The sequence below is a fragment of the Pristiophorus japonicus genome, chromosome 8 (genome assembly GCF_044704955.1).
Source record: "Pristiophorus japonicus isolate sPriJap1 chromosome 8, sPriJap1.hap1, whole genome shotgun sequence".
Lineage (NCBI taxonomy): Eukaryota > Metazoa > Chordata > Chondrichthyes > Pristiophoridae > Pristiophorus > Pristiophorus japonicus.
This window is the reverse complement of record NC_091984.1, coordinates 224,921,046-224,936,463: the sequence shown is the minus strand read 5'-3', so window position 1 is coordinate 224,936,463 and position 15,418 is coordinate 224,921,046. Positions and strand designations below refer to the sequence as shown.

General features: G+C 52.1%; 1 protein-coding gene across 1 annotated transcript in view; it reads right to left on the bottom strand.

Moving 5' to 3' along the window:
• The window catches only part of myo1ha (myosin IHa), a 103,713-nt gene extending 94,038 nt beyond the window's left edge, over positions 1-9,675 (bottom strand). The window contains exons 1-3 of the mRNA XM_070886392.1: positions 9,520-9,675; positions 6,609-6,724; positions 232-430 (exon numbers count right to left, since the gene is read on the bottom strand). Of these exons, the coding sequence (XP_070742493.1) occupies positions 232-430; positions 6,609-6,724; positions 9,520-9,645 (441 nt within the window). The 5' untranslated portion in view covers positions 9,646-9,675. The remainder of the gene's footprint in view (positions 1-231; positions 431-6,608; positions 6,725-9,519) is intronic.
• Between the last annotated feature and the right edge of the window lie 5,743 nt (positions 9,676-15,418).

The window sequence follows — 15,418 nt, the reverse complement described above, 5'->3', positions numbered from 1 at the left end:
GGGAGGCCCATGCCTCATTTTCGACGTGCGCCTGACTTCAGGCACGGGAAGGCCACCTACCTGAGAGAGCAGACGGGGGCCTCCCTTTAGCATCCCCTCCTAAAGATCCCTCCTTTCCGACATTGGGCACTGAATGCGCTCCACGCGTGCAAACCATGATTCCCTTACCGAGACTAGCACTGTGGACAGAAGCACCCAGGCATTAAGCCACACTCTCCACGCTCCACTCACCTCTAGTACGGGGTTGGACAGCAGGAGGCGATCTCGAACCACCTGCAGCTGCTCGGTGGTCTGGCAGGTCTTGGCATAGAACTCGAGGATCTTCTTCGAGGCTTCAGTCTTGCCGGCTCCGCTCTCCCCAGAGATCAGGATGAAGTGGTTGTTGTATTCGGTGCACATCACCCGGTACGCGTTGTCAGCGATGGCGTAACTGAGAGTGGGGGGGAGGGGGGGGGGGGGGAAAGGAAGCAGTTGGGTCTGGAGCACGGCTCACCTTTCACCATCCCTCCCACCTCCCAAACCCACCGTCCACCACCGCGGAGGAGAAGGGCAGCAGGTGCATCACCGCCAGGTTCCCCTCCAACTCACACACATCCTGACTTGGACATTCCTTCATCGTCGCGGGGTCGAAATACCTAACGCACCGTGGGAGTACCTTCACCGCACCGACTGCAGTGGTTCAAGAAGGCCCACCACCACTTTGTCAACTAGAGATGGGCAGCAAATCATAGAAGCATAGGGGCCGAATTTGGTCAAAGCCTCGGCCTGCCCAAGCGCCGCCCAAAGTGCCGCCGATGGCCGCCGAGGTACCGGACGGTCCTTTGGGCGGGGCTTCCATCGCCGAGGTCCCTCGAAGGTCGGCAGGCAGTAAATCAACAACGTATGCCACCAATCTGGTGATGCTCGGCAGCACAGGCGCTTGCCGCCCATGTGCCGGCGAGAATGGGGTCGGGCCCACGGAGGGTCGAAAGTGGCACTGGGCGGTTCGAGCAGAGGAATGTGGGCGGCATTGGGCGGTAAGTTCATCAATTTCGGCCCCGTAGAAATTTACAGCACAGAAAGAGGCCATTCGGCCCATCGTGTCCGTACTGGCCAATGAAGAGCCATCCAGCCTAATCCCACTTTCCAGCTCTAGGTCCGTAGCCCTGTAGGTTACGGCACTTCAAGTGCACATCCAAGTACTTTTTACATGTGGTGAGGGTCTGTGCCTCTAACACCCTTCCAGACCCCCATCACCTTCTGGGTGAAAAAAATTCTCCTAAAATCCTCTCTAAACCTCCTACCAATCACTTTAAAAATGCCGGCCTAGGCAACGATGCCCATATCCCGAGAATTAATTTTAAAAAGACTTCTCACCCTTGCTCTCCCCTGAAGGAACAGACCCAGGCTGGGGTACCATTCTATGGACACTGAAAGCCCTCTGGTAACTTGTAACATTCCCCATGTGTGACCCTAAGTAGTAACCATCAGCCAGCCATTCAACCACAGGAAGGAGGGAATCTCAACTGAATCCGATCGTGGCCTCACCTGAAGTCTCCGTGCAGTGTCCGGCACAGATTACTCAGGAAGCCCCCAGCTAATTTCCTTCCCTGTCCCGAATGCCGAGGGGCCAGTGAAGCCAGTTGACGTGACCTCCACTGCCTCCGCGACTGCGGTCAGCTCACTCGGCACAGACTTGGAGGCAAATCCGCCGGGGCCTTCTGCGGGGGGGAAGGGTCCGTCTCAGCGATGTCATAACCTGCCCAAAGGTCAGCTCTGATTGCTACTGCTTGCGAAACCACAGGCGTGTTCTTCTATAATTATTTTGAGTTGTACCTGTAAATCCAGTGTAGTACAAGTGCCCCCTTATGAAAGGGGCACTAAACCGACAAATAAACAAATGAAACTTTAGCCGTTACGTGGTTCAAATTAAAATTTTATTGCCGGGGGTGATGATGCACTCCAGTCCCTCCGGCGTATTCTTCTACAGCCCCTTTACAATTGTAGTGGAAACAGCGAACATGGGATATCTTCCCACTGTGTTTGCGTTGTTGCTGACACTGAATAAGCAGAGGAAATCTTACCCCCGCGCCCCCCGCTCTGTTGGGCTCAGTACCACACCAGCTTACTGTAAAGCGAGCAGCCCTTATTTTGGTGTGGGGAGAGGAGGAATTTCCGACAAAGTTTCCCTAAACGAGCAAGTAGCGTGACGGAGTGATCTAAGACGCTGGATTTAATCTCCCGTTATCTCGATGGTGTGGGTTCTATCTTTGTTAAACAAAGGCATCAAGGGATAGCATTGGGGGTGGGGGGGCGGAGGGGAATGGGCATATCATTGGCAAATGAAATTCAATGTGAGGTATTACATTTGGGCAGGAAGAATAGGGAGGTCATTTATTACTTGGGGGGTGCGAGTTTGAGTGGGGTAGAGGAGCAAAGAGATCTCGGAGTACAAATATACAAATCACTGAAAGTTGCGACACACGTTAGCAAGGCCGTAAAAAATAGAAAACCAGGCAGTAGGGTTTATTTCTAGAGGGATAGAATTGAAAAGTAAGGAAGTTATGCTAAACCTGTATCGAACCTTGGTTAGACCACACCGAGAGTACTGTGTACAGTTCTGTTTGCCATATTATAAAAAGGATATAGAGGCACTGGAGGGGGTGCAGAGAAGATTTACCAGAAATGCGAGGGTATACCTATCAGGAAAGGATGAACAGGCTGGGTCTCTTTTCACTTGAAGAATGAAGGCTGAGGGGTGACCTAATAGAGGTCTTTAAAATTGTGAAAGGTTTTGATAGAGTGGATACAGAGAGAATGTTTCCACTTGTGGGGAAGAGCATAACTAGAGGCCTTCAATATAAGATCATCACCAAGAAATCCAATAGGGAATTCAGAAGAAACTTCTTTACCCAGAGAGTGGTGAGAATGTGGAACTCGCTGCCACAGGGAGTGGTTGAAGTGAATAGTATCGATGCATTTAAGGGGAGGCTAGACAAGCATATGAGGGGGAAGGGAATAGAGGGTTATGCTGATAGAGTTAGATGAGAAAAGACGGGAGGAGGCTCAAGTGGAGCATAAACGCCAGCATGGACTGGTTGGGCCGAATGGTCTGTGTCTGTGCCATGTATCCTGTGTAATCCTATATAAGGGGCAAAGGTGGGTGCATGGAATTAGGTCACAGATCAGCCATGATCGTATTAAATAGCGGAGCAGGTTCGAGGGGCCTATTCCTGTTCCGATGTGCTGCGCCACAGAGTAGCAGGAATAACGGGCTCCCCAATCTGTGTCGATCTCAGCTTGGGGCAGGGATAGAGCTCGGAGCAGGGATAGACCTTGGGGCAGGGATAGAGAGCTCGGGGCAGGGATAGAGAGCTCGGGGCAGGGATAGAGCTTGGGGCAGGGATAGAGAGCTCGGGGCAGGGATAGAGAGCTCGGGGCAGGGATAGAGAGCTCGGGGCAGGGATAGAGAGCTTGGGGCAGGGATAGAGAGTTCGGGGCAGGGATAGAGAGCTCGGGGCAGGGATAGAGAGTTCGGTGCAGGGATAGAGAGCCTGGGACAGGGATAGAGCTCGGGGCAGGAATAGAGAGTTCGGGGCAGGGATAGAGAGCTCGGGGCAGGGATAGAGAGCTTGGGGCAGGAATAGAGAGCTTGGGGCAGGGATAGAGAGCTCGGGACAGGGATAGAGCTTGGGGCAGGGATAGAGAGTTCAGGGCAGGGATAGAGAGCCTGGGACAGGGATAGAGCTTGGGGCAGGGATAGAGAGCTTGGGGCAGGGATAGAGAGCTCGGGGCAGGGATAGAGAGCTCGGGGCAGGGATAGAGAGTTCAGGGCAGGGATAGAGAGCCTGGGACAGGGATAGAGCTTGGGGCAGGGATAGAGAGCTTGGGGCAGGGATAGAGAGCTCGGGGCAGGGATAGAGAGCTTGGGGCAGGGATAGAGAGCTTGGGGCAGGGATAGAGAGCTCGGGGCAGGGATAGAGAGCTTGGGGCAGGGATAGAGAGCTCGGGGCAGGGTTAGAGAACTCGGGGCAGGGATAGAGAGTTCGGGGCAGGGATAGAGAGTTCGGGGCAGGGATAGAGAGCTCGGGGCAGGGATAGAGAGCCTGGGACAGGGATAGAGCGTGGGGCAGGGATAAAGAGCTCGGGGCAGGGATAGAGAGTTCGGGGCAGGGATAGAGAGCTTGGGGCAGGGATAGAGCGTGGGGCAGGGATAAAGAGCTCGGGGCAGGGATAGAGAGTTCGGGGCAGGGATAGAGAGTTCGGGGCAGGGATAGAGAGCTCGGGGCAGGGATAGAGAGCTCGGGGCAGGGATAGAGAGTTTGGGGCAGGGATAGAAAGCCTGGGACAGGGATAGAGCTCGGGGCAGGAATAGAGAGTTCGGGGCAGGGATAGAGAGCTCGGGGCAGGGATAAAGAGCTCGGGGCAGGGATAGAGAGTTCGGGGCAGGGATAGAGAGCTCAGGGCAGGGATAGAGAGCTCGGGGCAGGGATAGAGAGCTCGGGGCAGGGATAGAGAGCTCGGGGCAGGGATAGAGAGCTCGGGGCAGGGATAGAGAGCTCGGGGCAGGGATAGAGAGCTCGGGGCAGGGATAGAGAGATCGGGGCAGGGATAGAGAGCTCGGGGCAGGGATAGAGAGCTCGGGGCAGGGATAGAGAGCTCGGGGCAAGGATAGAGAGCTCGGGGCAGGGATAGAGAGTTCGGGGCAGGGATAGAGAGCTCGGGGCAGGGATAGAGAGCTCGGGGCAGGGATAGAGAGCTTGGGGCAGTGATAGAGAGCTTGGGGCAGTGATCGAGCTTGGGGTAGGGATAGAGAGCCTGGGGCAGGGATAGAGAGCTTGGGGCAGGGATAGAGCTCTACAATTGCCTTAGTGCCCCAGAGAAGGGAAACATCACCCAGGGTTCCTGCTTTTGATTTCCACCTAGTGACCGTGTGTGAATGTCAGAGGACTAGGCCCAGCTGTGACGTTTGGTGCCCTTGCAGTCCAGAGCCTGCCAATGGTCAGTGTCTAGACTCACACATGAGGAACCAGCATCTTCGTCCCGTATAGATAGAGCTTGGGGCAGGGATAGAGCTTGGGGCAGGAACGCAACAAGCAGCGGCCAGTTGCTTCTCCGCCGGTGAAGAGAAAGAGGAAGTCAGAGGGAGGCGTACTTAGAACCTTGTTCCTCTGTGTCCTCTGGTGACTGATCCCAGGGCAAGATTGGCAGGAAAGCAAAAGCAAAACACTGGAAATCTGAAATAAGAACAGAAAATGCTGGAAACACTCAGCAGGTAAGGCATCGTCTGTGGGGAGAGAAAACGAGTGAACGTTTCAGGTCAGAACTGAAAGATGTTTGAGATGAACAGCTTTTAAGCAAGTCATCATCATCATAGGCAGACCCTCGGAATCGAGGAAGACTTGCTTCCACTCCTGAAGTGAGTTCTTTGGTGGCTGAACAGTCCAATAAGAGAGCCACAGTCCATGTCACAGGTGAGAGAAGGGTGGGTGGGACTGGTTTGCCGCACACTCTTTCCGCTGCCTGTGCTGGCTTTCTGCGTGCTCTCGGCGTTAAGGCTCGAGTTGCTCAGCGCCCTCTCGGATGCACTTCCTCCACTTAGGGCGGTCTTTGGCCAGGAACTCCCAGATGCCAGTGGGGATGTTGCACTTTATCAGGGAGGCTTTGAGGGTGACCCTGTAACGTTTCCGCTGCCCACCTTTGGCTCGTTTGCCGTGAAGGAATTCCGAGTAGAGCGCTTGCTTTGGGAGTCTCGTGTCTGGCACGCGAACAACGTGGCCCTGCCCAGCGGAGCTGATCGAGTGTGGTCAGTGCTTCAATGCTGGGGATGTTAGCCTGATCGAGGACACTGCTGTTGGTGCGCCTGCCCTCCCCAGGGGATTTATAGGATCTTGCGGAGACATCGTACAGTAGACAGCTCAAGTTGCTGGAGAAGTATCACCAACGATGTCTCCGCAAGATCCTTAAGCAAGTGCAGAGCCAGGGAAAAAGGGTCAGTGAGAAGAATGATGGGATAATGGGATAATGGGGGTGGTGGGATAATGGGGCAGGTATGGAAACAATGGGGCAGGTATGGAAACAACAGAGGAGATGTAAATCAGAGAATCATAGCATCAGGAAACACAGAAAGGGGCCATTCAGCCCATTGAGCCTGTGCTGGCTTTTGGAAAGAGCTATCCAATTAATTCCTCTCTCCCTGCTCTCTCCCTGTAGCCCTGCAAGGTTTGCCTTTTTAAATATACAATCACTTGCTTTACGAAAGTTACTATTGAATCTACTTCCATCGCCCTTTGAAGCAGTGCACGCCAGATCATCACAACTCGCTGAGGGAAGTTATGTCTCCTCATCCACCCCCCTGGCCTTTTTGCCAATTATTTTAAAACTGTGCCCTCTGTTTACCGACCCTCCTGCCACGGGAAACAGTCAGACTCTATCAAAACCGCTCATAATTTTGAACAATTCTGCAAATGGTTACAGAACGCCCAAGCAAAAATGGTTAAGGTCTAAAGATTGTCAGTGAGTGTGGGACAGGCCTGCCTCCTGCCCTCTTGACCAGGGATCGCCAATATGGTGGGAAAGATCGCAGAGAGGAAGGGGTAAAGATAGTCATTCACAATCTCACGACTCACATGTGAGGTGGGAGTTCAAAGAAATTCACCCCTTGGTATAGGTCCTTCTTTTTGTGTGTGTATATATCCAGCTCCTTATAAGGATTCACAGATACCAGCAGAGTCCCAATATATGTCTGAGGAATAAAAGAGATTTCAATTAGAGAACGGGTAAAGCATAATACTGCTGCACAAGCATTTACTGATGCCGCTTACGTTCCAAAATTTTCTTATCGGATTTAGTCGGTCACCTCCCAAACCCACGATCACTGCCGCCTAGAAGGACAAGGGCAGCAGGCGCATGGGAACACCATCACCTCCAAGTTCCCCTCCAAGTCACACACCATCCTGACTTGGAAATATATCGGCCGTTCCTTCATCGTCTAAATCCTGGAACTCCCTCCCTAACAGCACTGTGGGAGCACCTTCACCACACGGACTGCAGCGGTTCAAGAAGGCGGCTCACCACCACCTTCTCGAGGGCAATTAGGGATGGCCAATAAATGCCAGCCTTGCCAGCGACGCCCACATCCCGGAACAAATAATTTTTTTAAAAGGTGATAATGCTCCTGTGAAGCACCGTTGGACGTTTCACTACGTTAAAGGCGCTATTTAAATGAGTTGTTGTTGTTGAGTATCTATAGACAGTCATAGGAGAGTTACTGCAAAAGAGCGCAGTTCCATAATCAGTCTTTGACAGCGTACCGATCGGACGCCTGTTTAGATCCAGACTGCAGGACCCTGAATTTTCTTGGGTCATGAGTCTGGCGCTAACTGCGGGCTCACACCTGACCTCTGACCTCGCCGGAGGTTGTGGGGTCAATGGGAGGGCACCTCAGTAGCATATTGCTGGAAACGCCAGCCGGAAACGGTCACCCAGGGTCTCCCAGTCCTGGCGCTGGCCTGATCCCCTGAACGAGTGGGCCAATCTGGCTGCATTCAGGGCCCGAGGCCGCTCGCCTGGGCTGGACCCCGCAGAAGGCCCGGGGATTAGGCCGGAGCCCAAATGCACTGGTCTCAGCCTCCTCTGGTCATTTCCTCAGGGCTTTGTTAGGAGCTTCATCTGCCAGCGACGTGCCCATATTGGCGGAGGTGGCTGACAAAATTATCCCCATGACCACGGACACTCCAGGAGGTCAGCAGTGATCAGAGGCTTGTGGATTTTCAGGGCCCTAGTTCCGATTTACCAGGGGCATTCTAGTGGCAAGACTGCTCGCCCCAGCTTCCCAGAAGCTTAAAGGGTAAAGGCATGTGGTATTGAGCCATTATCACAAAAAGTCCCACGAGCAACCCCTGCTCTGGGCTGTTACAGTGAGCCTTAGGGCTATTAGTTTATCAAGTTTTTAAAAAATCAGCCACAGTTCCCACTCTAGGCCCCGATTTTAACTACAGGTGGACTTCCCTCTCAGGCCTGAGTTAAAATTGCAGAGGTGGGCGCCGGAGGGACTGGAGTGCATCATCACCCCCGGCAACCAAATTTTAATTTGATTTTATGTCTAAAGTTTAATTTGGCGGTTTTAGTGCTCCCCCCACCCTCTCCTTTTAGCCAGGGGGCACGTATAATTTCTGTTTGTAATGCCCTAAACCCCCCCACCCAGCCAAAAAAAAGGGGCACTGGAAAAAAAATTATTTTGGAGTGTGACCCCCCCTTGCAGGGGGCATTTGTAATGCACAACTAAAATAGTTGAGTTAAAATTGCAGTCGGGTCTCAATGATGTCATCAGGTCGCACATGCCTATGTAAAGAAGGACCCCGTTGGCTCCTTGCTGCCTGCTCAGGAGATCAGGTTAAAATTGTAGATGTTATGATCACAGCGGCTCTCGGTCAGGTAAGACCCAGAGCGATTTTAACTGCCCGCCCGCCAGGTTTCTGCTGAGCGAGTCGGGTTAAAATCGCTCCCAACAGATGCCAGAATGTTGGCTGAGGGCAGGAGAGCTGTCATGCCTTCCGAGCTTGAATAGCTTGCAGATACGCAAGGCTCACACGTGAAGAATGTGAGTCAGATCCTGGAGCCGCTAGTGCAAGGTACCCAGATACACGTCGCCCCCTTCTAGAGAGGAAGGGATCAAGCACTTCTGTTCACTCAGCCAGTTGGCCATCGGTTTATAGACATCAACATTCCCAGTCTGGCTCCCGAAACCCAATGGCACTCCACTCATCCTCAGGATTATATCGTTTCAAATGAAGCCTCTAAATCTAAAGCAGGAAAAAGTTATTTCTAGCAAACATAACTCCCCAACACAATAAAGAAAGGCCCTTTTCAAAAATCTATAGAAAGAAAGTAAATATCAAGCCAATAAAAAATAGTTGTATAAAATCCCCTCTGCCTCATGCACTGATCTCATACTAATATACGTTTTATTTATTAATGTCAATTGACCATGTCAGGAGCAGAGCCAACAGAGCAGATATGGCCCCATGTGACTCCCACTCCCTGCGCCCCCACCATTGGTGGCCGTGCCTTCAGCCAGCTAGGCCCTAGGCTCCAGAATTCCCTCCCCAAACCTTTTTGCCTCTGCACCTCTCCCTCTCCTCTTTTAAACATCTGCTTTTGGTCACCTGTCCAAATGTCTCTTTCTTTGGCTCCGAGTCAACTGTTGCCTGTTTAGGCTCCTGTGATGTGCTTTGGGACGTTTAATTACATTAAAGGCATTGTTGTTGAAGGGGAGGTTCCTAAAAGAGGGTGAGGGCAGTGATGGCCAGGGCAGGGAATTGAGTGGTGGAGTCCACAGGCCTGGTTATAGTGGCTGGGCCTCATGTTGTTTTGTACTGCCTGTCCGCTACCTGCTCAGACAATGTATGGTGATAAATAGGAACTGTATTATGGTAAAATTGGAGCCACTTAAAATGGGACCATAGGTGCTTGTAGGTTAGGCAAATGACGAACTTGACTGTTTTTTTGGATACCCAGACAGTATAAAGTAGCAGTTACATAGATAAGATTCTCCCGGAAGCGTTTGCGAAGGTTGTCCAGAAAGGCGATCTCGCTGGTGTAAGAGTCAAGCAGGACAAAGTCCTGCACTCCCACTCTGTCTCGAGCCGTCAACGCTCCTTCCATGTTGATATGGAATCTGTTTCCTGTTTCCTTCTTCTGAAAGAGAAAAGAGGGAGAGAGAGAGAGAGAGAAACAAAGTTGGCTCCACAGAGGCGTAAACACATTCAATGAAATTCCCACCAACAACCTCTTCGGAACCGCAAATGGCTGCTCTCAGTCAATAGAAACAGAAACGTGCCATTAATGTGTAGATGAAGTGAAGAGGCAGTGTGTGTTTAATGGAAGTCTCGCCCCGACTCAGTTATCGCCCCCCAAACAGGGTGCAGGGCAATTTCGGCCCCAATCTGTTTTAGTGATGTTGATTGAGGGATAAATATTGGCCAGACACCGGGGATAACTCCCCTGCTCTTCTTCAAAATAGTGCCATGGGATGTTTTACGTCCACCTGAGAGCGCAGACGGGGCCTCGGTTTAATATCTCATCTGAAAGACGGCACCTCCGGCAGTGCAGCACTCCCTCAGCGCTGCAGTGCAGTGTCGGCCTAGATTCCTGTGCTCAAGGCGTCAGTGAGGCTGGATTTGCCCGGCGCTGGGTTTGCAGTGAATAATTTGAATGAGCTTGGTTTTTTTTCGGCAGCATGGACAGCTTAGGCCCCGGTGCAGATTCAGGCACGTGGAGGTAAAAAAAAAACTTGCTTATGCGTTAACGGAGCGCTCTCACGGCGTTAACGTGGCGTTGATGGGGGGCCATGATGCTCAGCGCTGCACAAGGCACGTCAGCACATCACTGATGACGTCAGCCCGACATAGATGTTTAAAGGGGAGGGCCGCTGCGAACTCTGCAGCCTCTTTAGTGGTGCCACACTGGGCCACCAGGGAGGGTGTCAGCCGGGGCAGTCCAGTGTTCGCCATTGTCGCGCCGACTGAAAAGTTGGCCAACGGAAAATAGATGGCGGCCGCCGCGCTAGCACCTCCCCTTTAAGGGCGGTCGGGGCGCCACAGCCACGTGCCCTGAGAAGCTGTCGGTGGCATTGCCCCTTGCCGCGGGGCTATTTTCCCCGAAGGGCGCCAAGGGGTTGGCACTAACTGGCACTGCGCAAAGGGGCAATTTCGAGCCCAGTGTCTTTGGGACAGGAAGAATGGGCGGGAGAAGGTTGCCGGTAAAAGGAGGAAGAGGAGAATACAATAGTTCAGTTGGTATGTGCGTGGTGTCGTGTGGGCCGGAGACATACAGATCTGAAGGCTCAGAGTTAGATCCCTGGTCTGTGCTGAATTGGCTGATCTCAGTCAGGACAGAGGTGTTACAATTGGTTTCGGCTCTGTTAGGTTAGGGAGAGGAAAGATCAGCCATGGTTCCGACTTCTGCTGCTGTCCAATAATCCCTGCGAGAGAGTGCGTGTGTGTGTGGAAGTTGAGTGAACCAGGCTTGACTGTAACCATGATCACACAGCCTGTGACATTCATTATTTCGGCTCACCCATGACGCTTAGTCTCTTGAGCAAGGTAGCAGAGGTGAATGTCCGTTGTGGAATAGTATCCTGGAATGAGCCAGGGGCAGAGAATGTGAATCAATGCTAGCAGCTAGTTATTGGGGGAGTGTGCGATATACTTAATAGAAGTTGCTGGGTTCCATTTCTTTCCCTTCAAGTAGAATCTCAAATGAGGAGGTTAACATAGTTCAAGGCCTCAAACATTAGCACAGAGACACATGCACCCGACCAAATGTGAGCAGAAATGCTGAGGCCTTGGGGGCAAAATTGCCCCGCGACCCGATTAGGGGTGGTAGCTTTTAGCGCCCAGCGCGGAAGTCCCGCCCCCGCTGCGGAATTGCTCTCACCACCCCTCAAAGGAAGCAGATCCTTTACTGGGGCGCCGGGGGAAGCGCGACGCAGATGCTCCACGTAGCGCTGACGCGCTTCAACGCTGCTCCCCTTCGCTAGGGGGGAGGGCCACTGCGCACTCTGCAAGGCCTCTGATGGCTTCCACTGGGCCACCAGGGCAGCGTGGAACCGGGCCGGTAGCCCGGCACCCGAGGCGGAGCACTAGGCGGTACAATGGCGGCACGGACCACGCTCGGGCCGCCATCGTTGAGCCGACCCGAGAGTCGGCCGACAGAAAAAGATGGCGGCCCGAGGCGCTGGCGTCATCCCCTTTAAGAGCTGATGTCAGCCAGCTTGGCGACTCGCGTTGACATCTGCTCTCACTTACGCCAGGCCTCGCGGCCCAGTGAGGGGTCGCCATGGACGCCGATGACGTCATCGCCGGCAATTTCACGGGAGGCGGTAGCGCTCCCCTCCCTGGGAGAAAACTGTCTTGTGTCCCGTTAGCGACCCCCGGAGACACTAACGGGGCTATAAAAAGGGGCAATTTCTCCCCCTTAAGTCCAGCCTCATACCACTAACTATTCAACAATTATTTTTAAAAATCTGCTGACAATAAATAATTACCAAAGTTCCTCTTGGGAATTGCTACAGGAGAGGAATTTGTTTGTTTATTTTATTAAGTTAGGGCGAAATCGCCTCTTAAAAAATGTACACATCTCTTCACAGTTAGTGCAGCACATCCCTAACACACCCGGTCTCACCTCCCTATTGATCGGGTCTGACACAATACTGAGCCTCATGCCTCACTGACCATATGAAAAAGTAACTTGCATTTCTATAGCGCCTTTCGTGGCCTCAGGACGTCCCAAAGCGTTTACAGCCAATGAAGTACTTTTGGAGTGTAGTCACTGTTGTACTGTGGGAAACGCGGCAGCCAATTTGCGCACAGCAAGCTTCCACAAACAGCAATGTGATAATGACCAGATAATCTGGTTTAATGATGTCGGTTGAGGGATAAATAGAGAGAGCAATAAAGAGGGTTAAAATTCTACTTTGGCAGTGGTATCAGCCACCCGTTGGGTTTATTGTTCAACCCCGGTTTTAGTCGCTCGACCATCGGTGGCCGTGCATCTCAGCTACCTCGGCCCTCAGCTTCCCAAAACCTCTCCGTCTCTCTCTCCGTCTCTCTCCCACTGATGTCGCCCCTTAAAACCTACCTCTTTGACCAAGCTTTTGGTCACCTGTCCTAATGTTCCCTGACGTGGCTCGGTGTCAACTCTCCATTGACGCACCTTGGGATGTTTGTGTTGCGATAAAGGCGCAACATAAATTGCAAGTTTATGTTGTTATATACGCCACCCAATCTCCCTTGCCGCGGAAGTCAATGGAAAAGGACCTTCGGGCCGGGTGTAGGTCGGGCATTCAATCAGCGACTGCTCATTTTGTGCCCCTCACCAAAGTTGAATTTCACCAGAGAGGGAACGAGACTGAGAAACAGGGAAGGAAGGTTGTGATGGAGAGAGAGAGAGAGACAGGCCGGAGAGTAGAGGTATTGGAAAGAATGAAAGAAAGACTTGGATTTATATAGCGCCTTTCATGACCTCAGGATGTCTCAAAGCACCTTACAGCCAATGAAGTGCTTTTTGGAGTGTAGTCATGGTTGTAATGTGGGAAACGCGGCAGCCAATTTGCGCACAGCAAACAGCTAATGACCCAGATGGATTGTTTTTGTTATGTTGATTGAGGGATAAATATTGGCCAGGACACTGGGCAGAACGTCCCTGCTCTTCTTTGAAATAGTGCCAAGGGATCTTTTACATCCCTCTGAGAGGGCAGTCGGTTTAATCTCTCATCTGAAAGACGGCACCTCCGACAGTGCAGCGCTCCCTCAGCACTGCACCGGAGTGTCAGCCTAGATTTTTGGGCTCAAGTCTGTGGAGCAGGACTTGAACCCACAACCTTCTGACTCAGAGGCGAGAGTGCTGCCCACTGAGCCACGGCTGATAAGGACTTAACAGAGGAGAGAGAGGTAGAGATGTGGAAAGGTTTGGGGAGGGACTCCCAGAGCTTAGGGCCAAGACAGTTTAGGGCACGGCCGCCGGCGGTGGAGCGATGGAAGTTATCATCAATGCACAGATTGGCAGGAAGGCAACAATACTTACTCCCAAAACAGCTGCCCAAACTGCTGCCCGTGGGAAAGAGCCCCCTGTCACTGCAGGAAGCTCAGGTTCCGCAATCTCTGCCTGTTTTAGCTCCAATTAGCAAAACTCTTTGTTTTACATGTTTCTAAAAATATTTTTCTTCTACTACTTCCCGAGACAATGGTCACTTATCATGCTCCAACTTATCTCCAAACGAGGAAATACATCTTACGAGGTGTTGCCTTTTAATAAGCTGAGGAAGTTATTTTCCATGAGCTCGGGAGCAAAGTCAGATTCTTCGAAAAGGAATGTGGAATTTTACACAGTGATCACAATAGGGGCAGGGTTTTATACTAGACGGTCGCGCGTGACAACACCAGAGACTGGGATGTCCACCAACATCGCGATATCTGGTGGTGTTGTGTGCCCCAGTCTCTCGCTGTTAGTTGTCGCTGTGTCCTAGTTCAATGGAAACGAGAGTCGAGCGCGGTACAATAAATGGCTGCCGATTCGCGGTGAGCCTGTTTCCCGCTTCTGGTGTAGACCAATTTGACACCTCTTGGAGCGGATTTTCCGGTCCTTTGCGCTCCGTTTTTCGCCAAGGAGCGACGGCAATGGTGGCGGTGAGGTCTTCTGGGCAGGCAGTCAGCCTCCAGCGCCCCGCAGGGGTTTGGTGGCAGCGCAGAGCAGCACCGCCTGGAAGAGTTGCGCCGGTGTGCAATGCCCCTGGTTGCGATACCGGCGGGCTTTTTGATTCCTGCCCAACCCGTATGCCCCGCAGCGCGCCCCACAGTGAACGCCTGGGAAATCGGACGGTCCAACCTATACCGACTGCAGAGAGGTGAGTAATGCCGTTCTAAGGTGAACATAAGAACATAAGAACATAAGAATTAGGAACAGGAGTAGGCCATCTAGCCCCTCGAGCCTGCTCCGCCATTCAATAAGATCACGGCTGATCTGGCCGTGGACTCAGCTCCACTTACCCGCCCTCTCCCCGTAACCCTTAATTCCCTTATTGGTTAAAAAAGGTGAGCGGGATTGTTTTCTTTAAAACATTTCTTTGCGATTTGTGTTGTGGTGGCGTGGGCTGTGTATTGGGAATGTTTCTGTGGGTTTTTTTTTTCAGCTTTTTTATTCTCCCCTGGCGTCTCTCGGGGTGCTCCCGGCCCAGGTCTTTAGCTCGGGATCTTCCCATGCTAACGCCCTAAGAGAGGTGTACAACGCCTCCCTTAGCGCTGCACCCCAACTCAGGGCCCAGCAGACCAATTTTGCTGACTGAGGCGCAAACTGTTCCCGGGCCCAAACTCTACTGCCCTACCCCCTGAAATCACCAAAGTCAAAAATCCAGCCCCAAGTATTTATATAGCACCTTATCACTTCATCAAAAATGTCTTAAAGTGCTCCACGCAACGAATTATTGGAGTGCAGTGACGAGAAGGAAGTACGGTGGCCATTCTGTGCCAGCGCACTCCACACACAACAGTGAGAGGAATGGCCAGTTAACCTATTTTTTATGGTATTTGTTGCGATGTTACCCAAAGAAAATCCCTGTTTTTTTAATCGGATGAGTGCCACAACAAGATTTTTAATGTTCACTTGAACAGACAGGTGGTATTAAGTCTGTAAATTACTTGTGAATGACTCCACCAGGCAATGTGATGTACTCAAACTGTAGTGACCTTGGTCCTTTATTCGTAACTCCAGAGTGAGGCACAAGCACGGTGGCTCCCCTTTTATACAGCCCCTGCCACCAGGGTAGGAAACCCCGTTCTCCACCAGTTGCACCCTCTAGTAGTGCCAGCATGGTATATACGCAGTGTAAACCTTATTGATAGTACATCAGGTAAACAAGTCTCCATCTTGTGCAACTATA